This window comes from Gossypium raimondii, chromosome 9, assembly GCF_025698545.1.
Source record: "Gossypium raimondii isolate GPD5lz chromosome 9, ASM2569854v1, whole genome shotgun sequence".
Classification (NCBI taxonomy): domain Eukaryota; kingdom Viridiplantae; phylum Streptophyta; class Magnoliopsida; order Malvales; family Malvaceae; genus Gossypium; species Gossypium raimondii.
In genome coordinates, this window is record NC_068573.1 from 41,847,135 (window position 1) to 41,870,421 (window position 23,287).

Here is a 23,287-nt window from a genome sequence, read left to right on the forward strand (position 1 = left end):
ATGAAATGTGTGGGTCTCCGGACGCCATCGCTCGATTAAAGCAGAAATCAAGTTGTATCGCAGATCAAAAGTCCAGATCAATGCTGCTGATCTGAACCCGGCTAACTCTAAGTATGGTATTAGGCGTTCATTTGGCAGAAACCCTACACTATTAACACGACCCCTCAATACGCAGTACGAACCCTGACATTATTAAATTAGCAAAATAATTAATACAATATAATTTAATTCAGCAAATAACATGAGTATCAAATAAAAATTTTATTACCATATCAGTAATAGTACTTGATATGTGATTATTATTAATCAAAGAACCCATTTGTTTAAATCGCAATTAAAAAATGAATTCATTTAATTTGTTTTAAAAATACAATAAATTATTTCAAATTTCGAAACAAAACACGATAAATATATAATAATTTCCCATAATTTACCTACAATAAAAAAATTTATATTAGATTACAATAATAATATAATTAAAATTAATATAAACTATCTAAACATAAAAACATACTAATTAAAAAATAAAAATAGAAACAGATACATACCCGAGTAGTTTATTTCAAGCAACCTATAAAATTATATAACAACAAATTTAATCAACATTTTAATAAATCAATAAAATGTTAAATAAATAAAAATCAAATAAAATTACATTATATAAAAATTACATTAAAAATCACAAAATAGTAAACTAAACACTAACAATTTATATAACCTAATCATAAATTACTAGTAAAATAACTATAAAATTATTTTTAAAAAATACATTACTAAAAATCACAAAACACATAACTAATATAGATTGAAAAAATGTTTACACAATCTGTCAAGGTTAATTTTCTCCTTAAATTACTTATGCCAACAATATGTTCATGTATAAAATAAATTCATGTACATGCATTTAGCTTTGAACATTGATATTTGTGGGTGTTATGATTAAACTTGGACAAATTGATATCCAAGTTGATATAAAAAAAATTAAATGAGTTAACAAACAACTATTAACATACCAATACTTAACAATAACTTAAAAAAATTAAAAGAGCTTAAACATCATTTGTCCAAATTCATTTTCAAAATGAAATAATTTTTAATTTTTTATAAACTTATATGTTAAACTCACCAAATACTAAATTAAACACAACAATTTATAACTTAACCCTAAATTACTAATAAATAAATTTTAAAATAATTACAAACACAAAAATTATAACATAATCCTAAATTACTAACAAATTAATTTTAAAATAATTATAAAAAGCAAAAAAAAAATACATTCATACAAAATTATAAACTCTTTAAACCCTTTAAATTATAAACAAAATTATTTATTAAAATGATACATTACTCTTTTTTTTCTTTCTTCTTCTTTTTTTTCTCTCTTCCGAATGTGGTTTGGGGGACCATGCTTATAAGGTCCCCCATTTGCAACTTTTTCCCATTGAAGGGACAGCAGCAACAGCAACAGCTGCTAGCAGATGGAGCGGGGGAGGGGGGCAGCAACAGCACCATTCGTGCCTACCTATCAGGCTCGATTAGTCGCGCCTATTTGACAGGCTCGATTAGTCGTGCCCATTTGACAGACGCGACTGACAGGCTCGACCCGTTTTTTACCCGTATTTTGACTCGTTGACCGTATTTTTACTTGTATATATATTTAAATATTTTTAATAAAAATAAAAAATATATAATTTTAATAATTAATTTAACTGACAACCTAAGTATTTAAATTTAAAAAATATATATTTAAGTAAAAAGCCCGCGTGGTGCAGTTGGTTATCGCGCTAGTCTCGCACGGTAAAGGTACCCGGTCCGAACCCGGGCTCAGACATTTTTCTTATTTCATTCAAGCCTGACTTAATTCTTTGACGCTGAACCTTTTTTCAATTTTTTCCCAGGTGTCTCCTAAACACTCTTGTCAAACAAAACACGCTTCAGCCAGCGGCCCTCCTCTTCCCTCCTTCACTCATTTCTCGATTTTGTTTCCCTCAGCTTCACTTCCTCTTAAGAAATTCCTCTCTTTTTTTCGCCTCTAATATTGTTAATTTCTAGGGTTACGTTGAGGAATGGATTGGGGAAACGTTACCGCCGAGGATCTGATCGACGCTCTTCGTGAAGTTGACTGGTCATCACCGCCGCGACCTCTCTCCGAATTCTTCTCCCGCTTCACCATCCCTCGGTCATACGTCAAATGGAACAGCCGCATTAAATGCAATCTCTACTAGTAAATTATCTTCTTCTTCTTCTTCGGATTAGTTTGAATCTTGACTGGTACTGTTTGGTTTCCGAGAAAAAGAAAAAGAAACGAAAAGAAAATGTTCGAAATAGAGGGAAATCTTGAATATTGGCCGTGCATGTGCTTTTTGCAAATTGTAGCATTTCTTTTAGTTTCTCACTTGAATTTTATGCTTTTTTTCCCTGGCAGCTATCGCTCTAATTATTTCATTCTGATTGTTCTCATTCTCGGTAAGTAGAAGAAACCAGCAGTGAGCTCAATTTTATTTGCACTATATTTTAAAAAAAATTTGTGATTTTGTAGGTTTGGGATTCTTGAGGAGACCGCTTGCTATTTTAGCTGCTATTTTGACAGCACTTAGCATTGCTTTTCTGAATGATAGGTAAGCTGTGTTAGACCTCCTCTTTGCTAGTGTTCTGATGTTAAGTCCCTGAGGTTGTTGTTTGAGTGTTATCTTTGAAATGGAAGGATGAACCCTAGTATTGAATGTTGTTGCTGTATGGTTAGATTTAGTTTTCTCATCCGTGGCTGCTAACAATTGTTTTTTTTAGTGCAGCTTTGCTAGTACTTTTAGTGAGAAGGTGACAAGAACTGTGAGGCAGTTCTCTCCACATTTAGCAGCTAAGATGAGGCCTCCCTTTACGTAAGTTTATATATATTTGTGTCTTTAGGATGTATGTTCTTGATTTGGTTATTAAATATTTCTTTACTGCCAGACCTGTTATTCGTGGGCGTCCTTCAGCAAAAAGAGCGATTTACATATGTGGTCGACCTCGTTGGGTGTTTGTCTTCATATTTTCTTCTGGTATCAATTTGCTTCAGAAATGTTTTCTTTCTATGTAAAGCAGAACCGATCCATTTTCCATTGTGAGAAACTAATTTTACACATCTATTTACAGTGAGCTTCATCCTTTGGTATGTATCATGTGGTCTCTTGACTGTATTATGGGCACTGGCTATTGCACTTCTTGGTAAGTTGCCTCCTTTTGTCTTTTTCCTCCTCCTCTCTTCCTTGAAGCATGTTATCCTATTTATATAACACAGACTCTCTCTTTTACAGCTACTGTCCTCCATGCAAGTTTTAGAACACCTAACCTGAAGGCTCGTCTTAACACTTTCCGAGAGGAATTTCGTGCAGTTTGGCGTAATTACAGTGAGCTGTAGCTTGCATAGTCTATAGTGTGTGAGTATATCTACATCAAATATTATTTTGGATTTTGGTTTCTTTATCCTATTTCTATTAGTGTTTTTTACTTGATTAAAAGTTTAGTACCATTGTTCTTGTTTTACTTCTCTAGTTTTCGGCTGTTAGTCTGCTGATTAAGTTCACCTTCTTAATTTATTTGATTATCAAATATTTTATATGTTCACATGTTACTCTTATATATTCCAAGATTGTAGACCTTTTAGTTACAATCATGATATGCACAGTAGTGCATTGGTCTCTATTCGAAATTCTTTCATCTGTTTAACTTGTCCATGATGTTACGAAACCTTCTCTGTATAGGTTACTGGTTCCTAAGTGTCTATAACTATAAGTATCTTTTAGTGCTTTAATTCTATCCAAGTAGGGAAACTTTGCAATTGAAATGATGCTTTTTTACTCTAAGAGTTAAAGACTAGTTTGTTAAAACAATTTCTTCTGCTGTCAAATGGAATAATATAGGGAGCTTCAAACTAGTTCCCTTTAGCTGTTGCTGAAGGCTTTGAGTCACTTCCTTGGAGAGAAATTCTCTTGAAAAATCTCATTGCTATTAGCTAAAAGGCTTAACAGCATTAAATTGAGTAGAGATCTGCAATTGGGTCCTCTTTAGCTGTCAGTAAATGCTTTGGGTCACAGCCATTGGGGTTCTACATGATGATACTTAGCATAGTGGTCAAAAGGAAATTTACTGTATGTGTTACACAACCAGAAAGGGTTTAATTCTCTAAAATCACTACAGTGGCTTTGGATGTGGTAAAAAAATTTCTTATGGATTAATTTTAATTTATTGCTCTAGTTTGTGCCGGCTCTTGTCAAAATACTTGAGTTTTGGTGTAAAGGGGTCAAAGAGCAACTCTCCTTGAAATATCGATGTAGTAAATAAATCCTTTATCTTCATAGTATAAATAAATCCTTCTAACATTTGATTTGTAGTCTGCTTCTTGCATATGGGTTGTGTGGCTTAAACATAGGGAAGAGTACATGGTGTTCCATTTTTGCTATTCTGATTGTTACTGCTGTCATTGATTTCAGGCAGGGATGGTTCTGATGATCTGAAACTCTTGCACCCTATTACTGTAAGGTTGCATCTAGCTGCTGTTGATCAGTTGATGTTTCTACAAAATAATCTGAGGGGCTGCATTGAAGTGAAGGCTGCTAATCTTTACCAGTAACGGACAAGGTCTAAACTCTCAGAACCTCTTTGTTTCTCTAAAGTAGATCATTTCTGTTTTTAGTCCATATTGGAGACGATGGAGGACATCTTTATTGACACCCCTCTCATAAGGAAGGAAACCCCCCACCCCCCCCAAAAAAAAAAAAAAGAAGTCTAGAATTTATACGAGTTAGGTCAAATACGTTCTCATGGTTCGTGGGCTAAAGCTGGCTGTTAGTGGTTCTTTTAGCTGTACTTGATAGTGTGAGTTCAAAGCTAAGGCAGTGTCTTAAACATCGTGCCTTTAGAAAGAATGTTTGTTGTGAATGATGTTAAACATGCTCGTTAATTTCCAGCTAATTGAAGTAGTTTCTTGGTTAGAGTGAAGGGAGATTTTGCTTTGCAACATTAACCTTTTTTTTTCTTTTGGGTACAAAAAATGCAATCAGTAGATATCACGGGCAGCTAAACGATAGATCAACCGTAGACGCTATTGAATCTCAATTCTGGCTTCCTTTTGTATATCACTCATATATTGGGCCGATATTACTAAATCCATTCTCTGTAAAAGACTTTGGATGTCAGTGAATGCTGGGTAGAGTTTCCAATTGACTTTTGATCTACTTTCTATAACGTTTCTCCATTGTTTCTACAAACCAAAATGGTATTGTTGTTGAAATCGATTGCGGCTCTAAAGTAGCCATTCTCCCTTCCATTCACCATTTTAAGTACCAGATTCCACCTATCAATTGCATCTTCTTCTTTGGGGATCTTCGTAGCACAAAAAGTGTGTTCTCTTAACGAGGGAGGGGTCATCTGATCCAAGGGTGTGGAATATTTAGAACCATAATTGCCTGATCCGGTGAAGAGTGGAGAGAGGTTCGGGGATGCTTTTATTAAAAATCACTTTATTATGAGCTTTTCAGATGCCTCTTAAAATAGAGGTGAAGTGCTACGACTTTATATTCTTCAGGTCATCTGAGTTGTAGTTATCGAAAAATCTGATCAGGTCGTCTGAGTTAGGAAAGTCACATTGCACAAACAGGTGTTCAGAGTCTCCTCTCCTTGCATAAAGGACAAAGCGTCTCCACATTAATGGACCTCCTCCCGAGTTCTCTCTCAGGTTTTCCATAAGAATATGACAAGTTTGAGAGGCAATTTCAGGCTCCAAAGGTTTTTTGGTTTCTTGTCCCCAATATTTAACCAATCACTCTTGTTGAATCTTTGGCTCCATAGAGTGTTGTAAGCTGATTTGATTGAGAACTCCCCATAATAGTCAAATTTCCGCACCACTTTATCATCCTTACTGAAGGAAGAAAATGAGCATGCCAACTGAGTTCTCTCAGAGATTCTCATGTAAGCCTATCATTCCAGGACCTACCATCAAATTTCATCAGGAATTTGATTGGATTTCACAGTGCATTAAAGGTTGACAAGGTCAAAATTCTGGCGTCACCAAATCTAAATATTCTCTCTAGTTACAGTCATCTTGGCCAATAAGAATTCCTTTTCATAGCCATGATAAATATGATTTCTTTACAATTGAATGAAAATCAATGTGTTTAGAATATTTCGTTATCAACAATTTTGTCGGTCTGTATTTGTTAATATTCTCCATACTTATTTGAATGAAAAATAAACGTGCAAAGACCCTTGATTTAATGAAATAAACCTTCATTGAATGAAAGCGTTTTAGAAGATTTTGTTCATGATCTCTTTTTACTGACTGATAAGTACTTTTGAGCTGATTTTATATATCACATTAAAAAGACTAATCGAACGAAAATTAGAAACTTTAATCGGAAAATCTCTCTTAGAACTAAGGGCGATAATTGTAATTTTCATTTCTTATGAGAGTTGACCTACTGTAACTTCTGCGGTAAGAAGTCTCTGGATATTCCAAAACTTCTTAAAAAAAGGCCAAAATTGCCATCAATTCTGGGGCTTTTAAGACCACCTGTTTGGAACTCCGTTTCTTTGACTTCCTTATGGGAATATTTGCCACGTGTCTGAACTTTTAGTCATTTTTGAAGGGTACAGCTAAAAGTTACAGATAGACAGACAAACACCGTTTTTTTAGTAACCTATATTCAATTATATTCGTATTATTGTTTTAGTTATTTAAATTAAAAAAATTCAATTTAGTTATTAAAATTTGTATTCGCTCTGTCACAGTTAAATTGATAACGGAAAGTTTTCTTAATTGGTACAGTAATATATTTAGTCTTTAATACTTATATATTCTATTAATTTGATCCTAATTTTAAATAATTTAATAAATTTAACTCTTCACATTTATAAATTTTATTAATTTGATCTTCAAAATTCTTAATTAAAGCTTTTAACTTTTAAAATAGAGACATTTCACATTTATAAATTTGTAAAACTCAGAAAAGAAAAAAAATTCTAATTGTGCAAATATAACATAGTTGTAATATAAATAAAGAGTGGTACTGGTGGTAAAATTTATAGTCTCAAAATGTAGCAAAGAGTTAATGTAGCTATGGGTGAAGGAGTGGTTCATGGAAATTGAAGATTGTAGTCTATCACTCTCGTCGAAATACAAAGCAACGTGGGTGGAAATGTATGGATTTCCTTTGCATGTGTGGAATTACAACAACACTTAAGAAGAAGATATCAGAGCTATGGGGGATAGGAGGTGGTGATACCTTGAACTTTCATGAATTCTACATTGTTGATTGTGTCGAAAATTATGAAAATTTGTGGTGCTACAATTTGAGTGGTGAAGTCTGGGGTTTGAAGAAAATTGGGAGCAAGGTTATTTCTTGGAATGTCTGCGACGCTCAAAAAGCTAGTCAGAAACAATTATTTTATAGATGTGACATGCTTTTGATTCAAGAAACAAAGAGCGATGGATTAGCCAATTTTTTTTTTTTAGTTTCACAAATTTATAGAAGTGGGATATTTATGATTTAAAAGTTGAAAGCTATAATTAAGAAGTTAGAAGATTAATTTGATAGAATTTTTAAATACGAAGGGTTAAATTTATTAAATTGTTTAAAATTAAGATCAAATTGATAGAATATATAAGTATTAATGACTACTGTATTATTATACCATTAGAAAATGACTTTTATTATCAATTTAACGGCGTGTAATCAAAACAGGATGATACAAACTTTAGTACCTAAATTGAAAATTTTAAAATTAGATGACCAAAATAAAAATACAAACATAGTTAAGTGACCGTTTCTATAATTTATTTATAAGGTTTTATTAAATGCCTATTAGTTTTTAAATTTTTTTGTCAACATTGGTATTTATACTATTAATTAAAAACCAATATCAATCAATGAAAATGTGATGGTGAGAATGGGATACACCACTTGCTTTAATTCATTGCCTGGAAGCTTTGCCTAATGATTTTGTAATTTGTGCTACTCATCATCCTGTTTTGGCATCTGTCAACCATGAGTTCCCCTGAGGCAACCAATGATTTTTTTTTAATCTTTCTTTTGCCCTTTGCCTATAACCATGATGATACTGTCAATTAATCAGTATGACATGACTGACTCTTTTACCCATTATAATAAACTATATATTCTCCTTTGGAGAGAATGATCAAATACAGCAACTAAAGTGGAATCTAATGCTTAAATCAATCATTTTAATAAAAAAGAAAACATTTTCTTTAGTATAAAAAAGAAAGACATCTTTAAATGTCGAATTAGGATCTCATTTATATATGGAATGCAGTATGAACATGGCGTTTCCAATTTGACAACCAATAAAACCATCAACCTGCGTGTGGGTTTAAAAAGAAAGAAGAGTGGGGGGTTAAATCACAGGCTGGCCCCAGGTTATATTCCCCTTCTTTCAATTCTTAACCCATGTGATTCACTCTTACCTGTCTAAGCACCCAACAGATCCTTTATTTTCAAGTTTGAACACAAAAACAGCCAACTAATCCTAAATGAGACATAAAACTTGGCACCCTCAAGTTGTGAGATGATGAGCAGCAGCAGCAGCAGAAGAAACGAAGACGTATGGAGCATTATTTGAATTGGGTTCAAGCTTTTGCATCCGCTTGGGCTTTCATGTTATTGGTAGGCCTCGTTTGCTGTTGCCTCAGCACACACCCAACCCAACACGGTGACGCTAACAGCACCAACGCCAGCTGCTCTTGTGACGGCGGATATACTGGCGTTTGATTTTCCTTTTCTGTTTTTTTTTTCCCTCTCTATTTATACCTTCATTAGTTTAGGCATAGAACATGACTTGATTTTGGGTGATTGTTTTAATGGCATGTTATATAGTTTGCTTAGAATTTACGGTTTCCTCTTTTGTACTGTCATGAATTTTTTGTACAGAACTGTCTTCTGCTTTAGAATTTTATTTCTTTTGTTCGCTTTGCTAAGCTGTTAAATTCCTTTTTCATTTCAACTGTTAAAACAAGTTGTATGTTTCTTCACAAAAATGGTGATGGGGTTTCAGCCTGGGTTTTGGGGTAGCTGTATGTTGGATGCTTAGCAATCAGATGAGAAAAAAAGCTAATAATAGCTCAAAGGTTAGTGTGGTGATGGCCTGTCATGGCAGGATGATCCGTAACATTAACTAATGCCGCTTTGTTTTTCTTTAACTTAACTATCTGAAGTCGTTTTCTGGAATTTTATTAAGATATGTCCAAGTAGAAAACTTGACCTTTCTAGCAGATTAATTGTTTAAATCTATCACCAAATTATTCCAAACCCAAGTCGAATTAACCAAAACCCAAAACTAACACATTTTGAAAAACCAATCATCAAAGCTTAAACAGTCCAAAACTGAAAACCGACACCCAAAAATATTTCGAACCAAAGTAATCCAAAATCCGAATCAACCCGATCCAAGTACATAAGTCGCACAAACAATCCAACTTGCCCAATTGACATGCCTAACATGATCATCATTATTTTTTCAAACATTAAATACATAATCCATTTTAAAGTTAATTGTGCTTTACATATTATCTTTATAATCCATCTTCAACTTATCAATCATATAAGTCATATACGAATACAAATGCAAACTATATATCTTCATTATATACATCCATCCATATGTTTCTATGCAGAATAAATTTCCAACTGCTTAAATCCACTTAATAGGAGTAGATTCAAGGCTTTAAGCTTATATAAATGTCTATGCCAATGCTTGTTCTTGTTTACCGGTGGAACACAGTTTATTTAACACAATTAAGAATAGACAATCTCAAGTCATTGACCATAATGTAAACAAATCTGCAAAGCATATTCACTAATAAACTAAGCTAAAAAAACGCTCAGCAACCCCTTTCAACTTGGTGATAGGCTCAACAAATCAAAATTGCATATAGATAATTTTTTCCTTGACTTTGCTTTTCAATCATGTACCGTAGCTCCGGTCTCCTGCATCTCCAAGTCCAGGAATTATAAACCTGACACCAACGAAACCACAGTTGTCAAATATAAAATCTTCTCACAACAACCATAAGCCAAGTCCGGTGGAAAGAGCAACCTTACCCTTTCTCATTAACAGTAGGATCGATAATTCCAGTATATACATGAAGCCTGAAAATCAGAAAACCAGTAGAAAAAAAACATTTAAATGCTATAAAACTGTCCAAGTTTTCTCTACATGGAAACTACATTCGGAATTTAATTACCCAGGGAATTTCTCGCTCAGCTTTTGAAGGGCTGGAGGAGCCGCCAGAGCAGATATCTGTTATAGAGCAGCACACTTCATTAGTAAAGTGTTTCCGTAGTCTGCATATACTTGGTATGTGGGAGATTTAATGGCTGAAGCTTGACGCTAATAGGGGCTCAACCTAAGAGTTTTGTCTAGAAACTTCTAAAAGAGGTCATGGTCTTCTAATATAACTATGTATTAGTTGAACAAGCGAGCAATATAAGATACTATTTATACGCATTTTAGCCCGAGGCAATGAGAATTTGATATCATAAACTAAATGCATTAGTGATTAACCGAAATATTTAACAACGAACATGTATACCTAAGAACTTCCGAAATGTAAATACAACTGAAACTAAAAAGGATTCTTCCAAATTATTTACCACTTTAATTTGCTTGTTGTCAACTCCACGTTCCTTTATGAGGTTGAGTGCAGCCACAATTGTGCCACCTAAAATTTTTAACACAAAAATTAGCTAAAGTAGAACAATTAAAACGCAAAGCACACATCTGTAATAATTTGAGATACACAGGTACAAGGAAAATAGGTATATTATATTGACATTGAGGGAAAATGCCAGAAAGTTTAATAGTTATACAGGATGGATATAATATAAGATATCAATATGTTGGATGAAGATTAGAACCTGTTGCTAGCATAGGATCTACCACAAATATTCGAGATCCTTCAGGAAATTTGTCAGGCAACCTACAGATGAAATTAATATAAGTTACACACACTATAACATAAGTAACGGTAAACAGCCACTAATGAGACTTAACAAGAAATTAAGTGGGCACTGAAGCAAGGCAAAAAGATGAAATCAAGCTAATCAAACTAAAATGCTACAGTTTACTTCAACTAGAAGGTAAAGTTCCAATTGATCACAACACCAAGAAAAGTGAAGTGAATTCTTACTTATTAAGATAAACACTTGGCAAGAGTGTCTCTTCATCTCTGCTTAACCCTTCATACATGAACCCACAAGCAATCAGTCATAAAGAAGGTGAGGGGATAAAAGCTACAGTCTTAACTAACAAGTAGGAATCAAAAGCTGGGCTGGGAGGTGGACGGGGAGAACTTGGTAGCTTTTACACCAAGCTTACCTAAATGGTATGTTTTTGTAGCTGGCAATATGGATGATGCGTGTTCAGCCAAAGCAAGACCAGCTCTTAGGATTGGAACAATCTGATAAACTAAAACAAAAAGGTATTAGATACTGACTTAACATAAAATTTTCTGCTCAACCAACTCAGAGAGACATCAGGAATAAAAAAGCTGGAGCAAAAACTAACCGCCAAAGGTTCCCTTGGATCGACAAATTCAACTGAAGCAATAGCCATTGGCGATTGAATCTCTCCTGTTACAGTAGGCTGGCAGCAGTAAACCCAAAGATACATATAAGTTCCAAGAAATGCCACAACAATTTAGAATGAACATAGATGATTTTTCCCAAAGCATAAAAAGGAAAGGCATTCACAACATAATAACTTACCAGCCAATCCCTTGAAGCTTCATACATAAGTAGCCTCCCCAACTCAGCCATGGCATTTTCTGATAAAAAGAAAGAACAAAAATTGATATTGAGATCTTATCCTATCCAAGACAAGCTTATTATAATCTAAATTCCAAGAGAACTCACTGAAAATGGGGCAAGGAGTTTGCTCATTTCTCAAAACCGAAATCCAGTGCTTAATTAACGGATGTGGAGGCACAAACACCTTAAAGAAACATTATTAAAAAAAATCCAAACTCAAAAACAAGAAACTACGTCGTATTTAGGAAAACAGAAACCAAAGGTAAAGAAGAAAACCCACCAGCATTCTATCATCGGAAATAGGCTTTTCCTCGGTGGCCATATGAGAATTGACCGTCACAAAGCCCATCCGTCGCCTCCGCAGCCACCGAGAAGTGGATATAGAAAGCTTTTAAAGAAGAAAAAGAGAAGATTAGTGGAGATTTTGGTGAATGAAATGGCGCTAAAGTTAGAGAATAAGAATACAATAAAATAAGGGTGGGGATTGAAGTTTCACCTTAAAGGGATGGCTGGGGTGGGTATGGGAGTGGGGTTTAAAAGGAGGAATAAGGAGCGTAGGGTTTTTGAGGGGCACGAAACGCGGCGTATGGGAGGAAGGACACCGGAGATTAAAATTAATACGGCAAGCCATGCATCCGATGATTTCGAAATTTCTGGCCAAACCCAAATCGCCCAAATTTACGTTTTAAGTGTAGTAGTTGGAACTGCCTTTTTCGTTTTGCCTTTTGCAAGATAAGACCCTCTCTTTCCTTTTTTTGGGTCCCAAATAGAGGCGATTTTGTTCTCTTCCCACCTTTGGATCAGATTTTAGGCCACTTTGGGCCGTTCCTACACTTTCTTCTTTAATTTTAAGGCAGACTTCACTTTGGGTTTCTTAATTCAATATTTTTTAGGTAATATTTTTATGATTAAATCTTTTTTAAATTCTTATTTATAATAAAATTTAAAGAATAAAAAATCGGGTAAACTACACCCATTGTCACTTTTGTTTACCTTAGGTTACATTTCAGTTACTTATGTTTGAAATGTTACATTTTAGTCACTTACGTTATCGTGTTGTAACATTTTAGTCACTGAGCTATTAATTGTCGTTAATGGTGTAATGGTAAGCTGACGTGGCACGTTAAATCATCATTTCAAACAAAAATTTTAGGTTAAATTATACAATTGGTCCCCATAATTTTTCGTTTTGAGCAATTTAATTTTTTTTATGTTCTTTTAACTTTTTTTTTTTTCCATTCTCTTCTACTTCTCCCTCTGTTTTTCTACCTTCTTTATTTCTTTTAACATACCAAGAAGTCGAATTGGTAGTGAAAAAAGAAGCATGGTATGGGTTTATGGGTTTTGGTTATAGGCAAATGATGACAGTCGACTTCGTACGTCTTTTTTCATTGCCAATTCGACTTCCTAATATGTTAAAAGAAATGGGAAAGGTATGAAAACAGAGAGAGAAACAAAAGAGAATGAAAAAAAAAGAGGAAAGTTTAAAGAACACAAAAGAAAAAAAATTACTTAAAACGAAAAAAATATGGGGATCAATTGTATAATTTAACCTAAAATTTTGTTTGAAATGATGATTTAACGAGCCACATCAGCTTACCGTTACACCATTAACGACGATTAATAGCTCAGTGACTAAAATGTTACAACATGATAACATAAATGACTAAAACGTAACATTTCAAACATAAGTGACTAAAGCGTAACCTAAGATAAACAAAAGTGACCATGGGTGTTGTTTACCCTAAAATATCCAAGTGGTAAGATTTTGGTAGCTAAAAATTAAAACATGATTTAATGGGACACAGGGAGTAGCAAATATTGATTTTTTTTAATCTAATTTATTTGATAAACATGAAATATTATTTCATTCAAACCAAAAAAAAATAAATCAGGTCTATAAGACCACAACCTAATAATTGACTTATGAGCACACAAACAACAAAAAAGAAGAGAAAGAAACAACCCAAAGGAGATCAAACAAACATACAAATAAAACAACCCCAACATAGGCAAAGTGTGGATCCGTAATAACCTTTAAGCAGAACAATTAGATATGGCTTTCATAACCAAATAGTAGCTTAAAGTCGGGGCCCATTTTGCCGGGCACTTGTACTATCAGCTTCAACTTACAAATATGTTTTATTTAAGAATTTATTAATATTTTTAAATCTTTATATATTTAGATAAAGTCTTAAAATATTGATAAATCTTTAAAAATATTATTAAATTCTTAGATATTTTAGTAAAAGTTTTTCCTATTGTTTCTTTAGTGGACCTCACCCTATAATTTCTTTTAGTGCGGCATGTGATGCATAAGGATCATCCTTTGAGGCTGCAGCCATCGGTGCCTGCAAGTGCATGGTCTGCAATGATACATGCACGTCTTGGCATTAGAGATGCGCCCTTTGCTGCTTCGATCTTCACCTCAAGTGTGTTATAGCATCTTGTGAGGAAGCATCAACGACACCCACAGCTCAATCTTTGAAAACATCAACTCAACCACCATCATCAGCTCCGCCTGCTTTTGGTGCTTGGTATGGTTATGGTTATCGCTATGGGGCATTTCCACCACCTCCATATTTTACGTATGCTTACGGAGTCCCTCTTTCACCGCCCTATTTCAGTCCTTAGGCTAATGGCCATGGAATCCCATCTAGCTCGTTCCAGAATAACTTCCATTATCAGCATGGTAATAGTGGTCAAGGTCAAGGAGGTGGTGGAAAGCTCGTTGTTTTTGGAGCCTTGTTCACGTGATCGAGCTCATAACAGCACTGGTGTTTCAGCTGCTTCCCTTTTATCTAATTTTCTCTCTCCAAACATTGTAATTTAAAGCTGTTAAGAACAATGTAAAATTCCTGGAGTGTATAATTCCAACATGGAATTGGACATTTAAAGTTAAAATCTGAAGGAATAATTCATTTCTTTAGACGATAAGCAATCAAAAGGCCAACAATTCATTGTTCCTAAGACAAAACTTTGCCCCTGCCTTGTCTTTTGTGTAGAGAAAGTAAAACGAAAACATAATAGAATCAGCATCATCTCATATTTCACCATCCCACAGTTCTTCAAGGCTCTTGTAAGGACTACAAGTTGGATGTAATGCGAATTCCCCGCGGAGGAGTCTTTGCTGCGAAAGAGAATCGAGAATTCTTTAGTATAATAGTATGCATTCATGTACGTCCTTACATGATGAGTCATTTTTTTTCTTTTTCCAGCAAAACACAAATATGAGACAAAGGCATGTTTTACCTGATGGATGCTTGAGAATTTGGCGAAGATCTCCGGAGGTATGGACCAATCATAAAGGCTCAAGTTTTGCTCGATCCTAGACTCGTTCACACTTTTCGGAAGGACACTGTGACCACTCTGAATACCCCACCGCAGAGCAACTTGTGCTGGAGACTTGTTAAGTTTTTCAGCAATTTCAACCAAAATTGGTTCCTTCAGTACTTCTCCTTTAATCCAAGACCCTGGAGATCCTAGAGGGGAATATGCCTGCAACAATATTCAAATTCATGTGCTTCAAATGTAAAGAGTCTCTGTACTATATAACATGATTGAAACGAAATTGATTATGCGTTGTTATACCGATAGATGAACACCAGTAGACATGCACAAGTTGTGTAACCCTGGCTGCTGCCAAACAGGATGGCATTCAACCTGATTGACAGCAGGAGGAACTTTGGCATACTTGAGCAGATCCTGCAACTTCTTAGTCGAGAAGTTGCTGACTCCAATGGCTCGAGCCTTACCAGATTTATACAAGCTCTCCATTGCAGCCCATGTCTCTGGAAGACAAAGGGGAGCCATCATTTCAGGGTCCCATCCTCTCATGCCAGGCTTTTTACGAAATGGCCAATGTATCTACATTTGTGAAAGTCAAGGTAATGGGGAAAAAATGAACTAAAATAGCATATTTTCTTCTTCTTCTTTTTTTTTTTTTTTTTTGAAATATTAAAATAGCATATTGTCATTGATGGTTTCAGTGGTAAACATACAAGATAGAGATCAACATAGTCAAGTTGAAGGTCTTCTAGAGTTCTGATCATTGCCTTTGGGACGTCTTCAGGTGCATGATCACAACACCTTTCAAAAAAAAAGGAAAATAAAAATGGAATTGAATTCATCTTTAACCTGAATATAAAATCTGGGGTTTTACTTTACCATAGTTTTGATGTGATGAACAATTCTTTGCGCTTCACCACTCCTGAAGAAAACAGTCCCTTCAATGCAAGCCCAATCTACATTTTCAAGTCACAGTTGTGAACAAATTGGTAAATCAAATTATATTAAAAAAACCCAAAAAAGAAAGTGGAAAATTTTACCTCTTTTTCATTATCATAAACATGGGCACAGTCGATGTGTCGATAACCAGCCTACAAAAAAAATGTCTCCATTTCTTTTATAATACATATCGTTCGTAGGGAAAGCAGAAAGAGAAAGTAGAAATCAAAAGGCACCTTGACTGCAGTCACGACAGCTTCACCAACAACACCTGGAGAAGCTTTCCAGGTTCCCAAACCAACAGATGGCATTTTAGCTCCAGTGTTGAGCTCAAAATAAAAAGGTCCATGTCCAGTTCCCTCGTCCATTTTTCCCCTACACTGATTAACTGGTACTATGATATTGGTATTGCAAATGTGAGACGATGATATCAATGATTTTGCTGGCAGAAAAGAGAGAATAACGATTCTTCAGCTTTGGTCCAGGAATCCGGTGGTTTAGTTCTGTATGAAACCTATCCGGTGTGATCAGGTCACCTCAAAAAGTGGTTATTTTTAATAAGCGATTTGACTTTATTAAAACAACGATTTTGGTCCACGAAATTCAAAAAAATGGATTCGGGAGTCGGTTACGTACGAGGAAGAATTAGCACCCTCGTAACGCCCAAAAATTGGTACCTAGTTAATTAATTAATGTCTTAATGTCGAAAATTGAAAATTTTGAAGAGATTTAAAATACGATCTTTTGTTTTTATTTTTAAAAACTTATATAAAACAAGTTACTCAATAAAACCCTCTCATTTTGAAAAGAGAAAATGTCACACCCAATGAGTTAGGGCATGATATTTCACTTCCTCAAAAACGAGCTTGTCCAAAAAAACTCGTGCAATAAAATTTAAAAGGATATTCAATTGTTTAAGTCAGATGAAGAAATCGTAGCCCAATACATTAGGGCACAATTTCTCAAAATTCTAAACATTGAATATTACCTTTATTATATTTAGAAAAAAATCTTCATCTCGAGAAAACATGTCATATCCAATGCGTTAGGACACAACGTATTGAATTCTCAATAATGAGTTTTTTATTTATGTTTCGATTAAAGAGCATTCTCCATTATTCAAATTCAACGAAAGAGTTGGAACCCAATACGTTAGGGCTCAATCCTCTCGAAGATTCCAAATACCGAATATTGCCTTTATTTTTTAAAATTTTTCTCTTTATACGAATTTGGGTAAAAATTATATAATGGAGTAACAATTGTGATAATATAAATATAAATAGAATATCAAGAACAATAATAATAATAATAATAATAATAATAATAAGATAAATAAAAATAAATCAATCATGTATACACAATATCAAGTAAATAAACAAATAAAATCAAGCATTTAAAGAATATAATAATGATAATAATGGTCATGTGAATAAATAAATAAATAAACATAAAGTAAAGCAATAATAATAACAAAGAAAATAGATAAAATTATAAAATATAATATATATATATATATATACATACATAAGAAAAATATATATGTATGTGAATTATAAAAATAAAAAATATATAAATATACATAATTTAATATGTAAAAAATATAAGTATGTATATAAAATTTTGAAACATAGAAAATATATAAAAGTATGTGTATATATATTTATAAAAATTAAAAATGTGTACGTATATGTATATATTATAAAACGTATGTATGTATACATGCATATATATAACAAAATTTGAAATTTAAAGGCATAAAAATAAATAATAATGATACAAGATTAATGATGCGCATAATAGTATTAATAATATTAAAATAATTAATTTAATAATAAAAACTAAAATAACAAATAGAAGATTAAATAACATCAATAATCAAAGACCAATGAATTTAAAATAAAAAAATATAAGGCAAAATAAAATGTAAACAAATTTGAAAATAATGAATTTGAAAATGAATAATAAGGGAAAAAGAGATTTGAAATCAACAATATACAAATCAATAAATAAATTATACACAAATCAATAAAATAAGAACAAGCCACAGAAAATAAGAACGCAAGAGAGAGAAAAATTTGAGTGAATACTCTTAATAATTATTATTACTCCCAACTCAAGTGTTTTACAATGAAGGGAGAGGCCTCTATTTATAGTTGAGCCTCCCCAAATCCAACGGTACCGATTAATTACATCAACGGCTAAGTATATCTACAAATTAAATCTCTAAGATTGCAGATCATATCTTCTAAGATTGCAGATCATATCTTCTAAGATTGCATATCTTTGAAGATTATGTTTCCATATGTGTCAAGCTTGTAGATGGACCTTTAACCTTTTCAAATAATGAGTCATTACAATCGGGCCAAATGATATAATTTTGGACTGGACTTGGACTCTGTTTTATTATTTTGAATTTTTTTTGTGAGCCCGGGCTAAATTGACCTACTACACGTAACAAAGTTCGAAACTCCCACAACTACAATAAGAAGACCTTGTTTGACACACGTCTTTCTAAGGTTCATCAACAATAGCTTGCACACTTACATATTAACACACTTCTCTTGTGATAAACAGTTACGAGTTAAAAGACCATACATATTGCTTGTATAATAAATATGGGGTTAAATTGATAAATATATGTATGTTTTGGGTAGGTCCTTCACTTATTTATGCAGCAGCCCTTGTGGCATGGAATCTGCATCTGCTTTGCTAATGCTAGAGCTTTCTTATTTTAGTAGTAGTCTTTGATTGATCATTAGACATGGGCATACACAGCTTATAGTGACAACTAAAATCTCTTTCTTCGTTCATTTCACAAGTGACATGTGTAAATTGTAGATTTAATTCTTGTACTTTTAATATAGTCACTTTTAGTCTATGTACTTTTTAAAATTTTAAAATTCTAATTTTAGTCCAGCTATTAAATTCATTAAGGGTGTACTTAATGGTGAAAAAGTGAAGGAAGGGAAGAGAAGATAGAATGAAAAGTGGAAATAAAATAAATTTTGAGTGTACTTTATTAAAAAAATGAGATAGAATAAGCATTTTCCATCCTAATGTATACAATTGCATGAAATTCAAACCCATATATATAATTACACATTAAATCAAAATTCATGTGTAATTTTAAAATTTATCTCATAAATTTATAATATCAATGCCAGTAGAACTTTAGCTAAGTTAGCCCCGTATTACTATGATAACAACAATAAAAACATGATTTTGAGTTCGCATTGTATTTTCCAATCTCCTATTTTGGATCAAGTAACAAACTTTAAATTTATATCAATCATGTCTTGATTATTTTCTAATACTCTAAAAGAATTGTATAATAAGATTCTGTAAATGTCGGTCACAATTTTTAATTGATACTTTTGATGGATGATAGTTTTCGTGGTTAATTTATGCCCGTGGAAAAATTGGCAGGAATTCAGAGCCGGCCAAATGTAGGCTCCCTTCCCGACCTCATCTTTGACTCTTGAACCTGTATTTTCGAAGCCAATTTTTAGCTGAGTCTCACTTTCAATGACCCAAAGTTGCAATTAGCAAAGCAAACTCACCATGAAGTGATGAATTTCATTATCGTTTACAACGAGTCCGCTCTAAATACCCCCATATAATATATGCATTAATGATACTAATGTCTTAGATTCAGTTACATGCAGGTAGACATAATCACTGAAAGTTAGTAGCATGTCGACTCAGATTTCACCATCCCAGAGTTCTTCAGTGGTCCTGTATGCACCATAAGTCGGGTGTACAAAATTACTGCCTCTAATTAGCTTCTCCTGCAATGGAATGTTCACATATTCAATACTTATCTCATGAATTGAAGACCTTATGTTAAGTCTCAGAAATAAAGTTATACAGGGTGCACAAAAGCAAACCAGTAAGCTAGTCTGGAGTAAACATGCATGCAGAGGTAAGAGAGACAACTGAAGGGAAGGAAGCAGGGATAACGACGAAATGAAGTTAACACTTGCCTGCTCGATTTCAGAAAACTTGGCAAACAGATCGTCTGGGATAGACCAGTTAAAAACATCAAGGTTTTCCTTCAGCCTTGCCTCACTATTGCTCTTAGGCAGTACACTGTGGCCCCTTTGAAGTCCCCAACGGAGAGCCACTTGTGCCGGAGATTTCCCCAATCGCTCTGCGACCATTTTAAGAACCGGGTTTTCCTGAACTTTTCTCCTCATATTTTCTCCAGCTTGGCTACCCAATGGTGAATATCCCTGTGATCAAAGAAATTAACATCCATTACCAATACAATCAGCCTTCTTAGCTGATTCAAGATGGTTAAAAATATATATATATGCTGCTTTAAATCTGCAAACTCACAGACAAGTGAATTCCCTTGGAATGACAATATTCATGCAGCTTAGGCTGCTGCCATACAGGGTGAAGTTCCACTTGATTGACGGCAGGAACTACGTGTGCTACTTCCAACAGATCTCCGAGCTTCTTCGCAGAGAAATTACTCACACCAACAGCCCGAGCCTTACCAGAATCATACAGTGCTTCCATTGCTCTCCATGTACCGGATATGTCAGGTTGAGTTAAGTTTTCGGGCAGAACTCCAACCGAAACCTTTTTCAAACTGATTGGCCAGTGTATCTTCACAAGTCATCACAAATATCAACAAATTTAGCTTTATTTTCAATGTGCCATAATATGCAAAACTTCAGCTATTTGACATTTAGCTACGAAGAGGAACAAATAACATCATCAACTTTAACAAATCAACAAAAGAAATTTCTGGTCCATATCTCAATTTTCAAAAGGAAACAGAACTTGTGTACTACACACCAGGTAGAGATCAACATAGTCAAGCTGCAAGTCTTCCAAAGTTTTATTTAAAGCCTCTGGTACATCCTCAGGCAAGTGATGGGTGCACCTGATCATCATTTTATATGTAGCTTAGATAATAGGGTCCAACTACTTGAAAATATCAATTTTTAAGTACGGCTTAATTACTAAACCCTTCAGATTATAAACTGAGACTAAATAAAGGGGGAAAAAGCCAAAAACCAGAGCTTGGAGGTGATAAATAAGTCCTCACGCTTTACTACACCATCATCAAATAACTCCTTTAAAGCAAAACCAATCTGCACGCATGTACCAGAAAAATAAACAATTATATTAACTGGTTGGTGAATCTATTAAATCAAGACTGAGAACTTAAAGACAGAAGTGGAAAATAATCACCTCCTTCTCATTGCCATAGATAGAAGCGCAATCTAGGTGTCTATACCCAACCTGAATCCAACAAATATATTAGTAAAACCCAGATATTCAACTGAAAATCACAAACAAAAACCACCCAAAAAAGAAAACAAGAAGAAGAAGATACCTTGACGGCAGTAGCGACAGTATTTCTAGTAACAGCATAAGTGCCGAGCCCAACAGAGGGGATCTTAGCTCCCGTGTTTAGTTCGAAGAATCTGATTTCATCCGCCATTTTCTTGCAACTAGTGCAGAGAACACAAAGAAGAGAACATAAAAAAACAGTTTGAACTTGGAACTGGAAGCTGGCGAATTTATTTCTGGATTAGTCGCCTGTCCTCAGAATCAATTATCGAGGAAGGTTATTAACGGTTGCACTTGCTCCACGTATTATTCCTGTTTTGGTATCAAATATTGGAGTTTTCTCACCCGTCCGATGAGGAAAAATGTAGGTTTCAAAAATGGGATATTTTATAAAATTTAGTTTAAAGTACATGTAAATATATATATATATATATATATATAATTTTTATATAAGGATAAACTGTTGAGTTAAAATATAACTGTTAGAATTGAATAAACAATATCAATATAAATTTTAACTATTAAATATTAAATCCAATACAATTATGCAAAATAAGAAGTTGAGTTTGGGAATTTTATAGTTATTATAATTAGCTTAATATTAATTATTATAATTTTTACACATAATTCAGTACAATTATGCTAAATAAGAAGTTGAATTAGGGAATTTAGTAGTTAATTTTAACTATTAATTCTTGTACAAAACATGATCAACAACACATAAACAGATATAATTCGAAAGTATGTTTGTAAATTTAATATTTATAAATATTATTGTTAAGAATTGAATGTAAAAGTAAAAAATCAATTTACCATAATTAATTTTGTTCTTCATTTAAGTATTTTGGTTATGACATTCTTCCTTCAAATAGATTAAATTCTATATTTATATGACACGGTTACTGTTCATGGATGGGATGTCGTAAGTAGGTTCCCATGCATGTCAACACATACTCTATTTTAGGGTTAACACACATTTCTTGGAGGTGAGTTCGCTTCGTGTATTCGAGAATGAAGGTACAATCAGTTGTATACAATTGTACCACTCCTTAACACGTGGTGAAGTGTATGTGACAATCTAAAGTAAAAATCGTACGTGATAAGCTTCTCTCTTGGTGATCTCTCACCTCGAGAGGTCGAGTTCTAGAAGAGTCATTTTGTAACTATTTTTTGAACTAGGTGGGGACAAGTTGTTATGGTATTCATCATTATCGACCGCCCACCTGAATAGGTCCTAACCCGTAATCTATATGGTTTGCACTTGAAGTGTTCATTCCGAACAGAAATGTAGATTTGGAATTTGAAGTCAACAATCCCTTAATCGAGTGAAAAAAACATTGTATTATAGACATAAAAATTTATATTTGATTCCAAGCAACTTTTATTCCTCTTCCTCCAATTATTAAAAGAGATTTGGAATTTGGAATCTACTAAATTTATTTATATATCAAATAATTTTATTATTAAATAAATAAAATCTACTTTGTAAGAATCAATTGAAATAATAAGGGTGGAAATGAGGTAATAACTTTTATTTTTACATTTAATAGATTAATTCTCGGATTAAAATAAAATAATATTAATTTTATCTTTATCATGAGAATCATATTGCTATGTTTATGGGAAAGTAATTCCCAAAATAAGCTCGATTCAAAAAAAAAAAATTTGACATACCAAACATTTGAATTAAATTCGAGAAAAATTATCATTTTTCATAAATAGTTGATTATCTACTTATCGAAAAAATTCATTATTTGTTTCTTTTATAAATTATAAGATGTGGGATTTAATTTTTGAAATAGGTATGAAACAAGCTTAGATTTCAGTTTTGATTTTAATTTTATAAAGGGATAACGATATATTTGGGTGTTGTAGTTTATCAAATAATCCAATGTGGTCCTCTGCGCCTCATCTTTGTGCCCCTCCAAAATGAAGGTGACACTTAACAT

The 23,287-nt window shown here is 33.4% G+C and overlaps 4 protein-coding genes across 4 annotated transcripts; 1 reads left to right on the forward strand and 3 right to left on the reverse strand.

Moving 5' to 3' along the window:
* Nucleotides 1-1,857: 1,857 nt before the first annotated feature.
* Nucleotides 1,858-4,983, forward strand: LOC105799832 (PRA1 family protein A1). The gene is made up of 8 exons (XM_012630591.2): nucleotides 1,858-2,227; nucleotides 2,429-2,469; nucleotides 2,543-2,621; nucleotides 2,796-2,882; nucleotides 2,956-3,044; nucleotides 3,139-3,210; nucleotides 3,300-3,422; nucleotides 4,476-4,983. Exons 1-7 carry the CDS (start codon nucleotides 2,070-2,072, stop codon nucleotides 3,401-3,403), a joined length of 630 nt encoding a protein of 209 aa, XP_012486045.1. The 5' UTR covers nucleotides 1,858-2,069; the 3' UTR covers nucleotides 3,404-3,422; nucleotides 4,476-4,983.
* A 4,624-nt stretch (nucleotides 4,984-9,607) lies between these two features.
* On the reverse strand, nucleotides 9,608-12,544 carry LOC105799829 (uracil phosphoribosyltransferase). The gene is made up of 12 exons (XM_012630586.2): nucleotides 12,301-12,544; nucleotides 12,085-12,192; nucleotides 11,910-11,988; nucleotides 11,763-11,821; nucleotides 11,563-11,640; nucleotides 11,374-11,455; nucleotides 11,186-11,234; nucleotides 10,914-10,975; nucleotides 10,650-10,717; nucleotides 10,241-10,296; nucleotides 10,098-10,145; nucleotides 9,608-10,012 (listed from the first exon to the last, which is right to left on the reverse strand). Exons 1-12 carry the CDS (start codon nucleotides 12,433-12,435, stop codon nucleotides 9,961-9,963), a joined length of 876 nt encoding a protein of 291 aa, XP_012486040.1. The 5' UTR covers nucleotides 12,436-12,544; the 3' UTR covers nucleotides 9,608-9,960.
* Nucleotides 12,545-14,710: 2,166 nt separating this feature from the next.
* Nucleotides 14,711-16,485, reverse strand: LOC105799827 (NADPH-dependent aldo-keto reductase, chloroplastic). Its single transcript, XM_012630583.2, has 7 exons — nucleotides 16,268-16,485; nucleotides 16,133-16,183; nucleotides 15,972-16,048; nucleotides 15,806-15,893; nucleotides 15,396-15,671; nucleotides 15,057-15,302; nucleotides 14,711-14,934 (listed from the first exon to the last, which is right to left on the reverse strand). The coding sequence occupies exons 1-7, from the start codon at nucleotides 16,397-16,399 to the stop codon at nucleotides 14,848-14,850; spliced, it is 957 nt and encodes a 318-aa protein (XP_012486037.1). The 5' UTR covers nucleotides 16,400-16,485; the 3' UTR covers nucleotides 14,711-14,847.
* A 3,048-nt stretch (nucleotides 16,486-19,533) lies between these two features.
* On the reverse strand, nucleotides 19,534-21,570 carry LOC105799828 (aldo-keto reductase family 4 member C8). The gene is made up of 7 exons (XM_012630585.2): nucleotides 21,382-21,570; nucleotides 21,237-21,287; nucleotides 21,060-21,136; nucleotides 20,838-20,925; nucleotides 20,370-20,645; nucleotides 20,015-20,263; nucleotides 19,534-19,819 (listed from the first exon to the last, which is right to left on the reverse strand). The coding sequence occupies exons 1-7, from the start codon at nucleotides 21,487-21,489 to the stop codon at nucleotides 19,733-19,735; spliced, it is 936 nt and encodes a 311-aa protein (XP_012486039.1). The 5' UTR covers nucleotides 21,490-21,570; the 3' UTR covers nucleotides 19,534-19,732.
* Nucleotides 21,571-23,287: the final 1,717 nt, after the last annotated feature.

Coding starts and splice junctions, on each gene's coding strand:
- LOC105799832 (XM_012630591.2), top strand. CDS start 2,070: ATGGATTGGGGAAACGTTACCGCCGAGGATCTGATCGACGCTCTTCGT. Junction 2,622..2,795: donor ATTGCTTTTCTGAATGATAG/GTAAGCTGTGTT, acceptor TTTTTAGTGCAG/CTTTGCTAGTACTTTTAGTG. Junction 2,883..2,955: donor AAGATGAGGCCTCCCTTTAC/GTAAGTTTATAT, acceptor CTTTACTGCCAG/ACCTGTTATTCGTGGGCGTC.
- LOC105799829 (XM_012630586.2), bottom strand. CDS start 12,435: ATGGCTTGCCGTATTAATTTTAATCTCCGGTGTCCTTCCTCCCATACG. Junction 11,822..11,909: donor AACTCCTTGCCCCATTTTCA/GTGAGTTCTCTT, acceptor TCTTTTTATCAG/AAAATGCCATGGCTGAGTTG. Junction 10,976..11,185: donor CCAAGTGTTTATCTTAATAA/GTAAGAATTCAC, acceptor TTTCATCTGTAG/GTTGCCTGACAAATTTCCTG.
- LOC105799827 (XM_012630583.2), bottom strand. CDS start 16,399: ATGGACGAGGGAACTGGACATGGACCTTTTTATTTTGAGCTCAACACT. Junction 16,184..16,267: donor CTGTCGTGACTGCAGTCAAG/GTGCCTTTTGAT, acceptor TTTTTTTTGTAG/GCTGGTTATCGACACATCGA. Junction 15,303..15,395: donor CTACTGGTGTTCATCTATCG/GTATAACAACGC, acceptor ATATTGTTGCAG/GCATATTCCCCTCTAGGATC.
- LOC105799828 (XM_012630585.2), bottom strand. CDS start 21,489: ATGGCGGATGAAATCAGATTCTTCGAACTAAACACGGGAGCTAAGATC. Junction 20,926..21,059: donor TTTATCACCTCCAAGCTCTG/GTTTTTGGCTTT, acceptor AATGATGATCAG/GTGCACCCATCACTTGCCTG. Junction 20,646..20,837: donor ACTATGTTGATCTCTACCTG/GTGTGTAGTACA, acceptor TGACTTGTGAAG/ATACACTGGCCAATCAGTTT.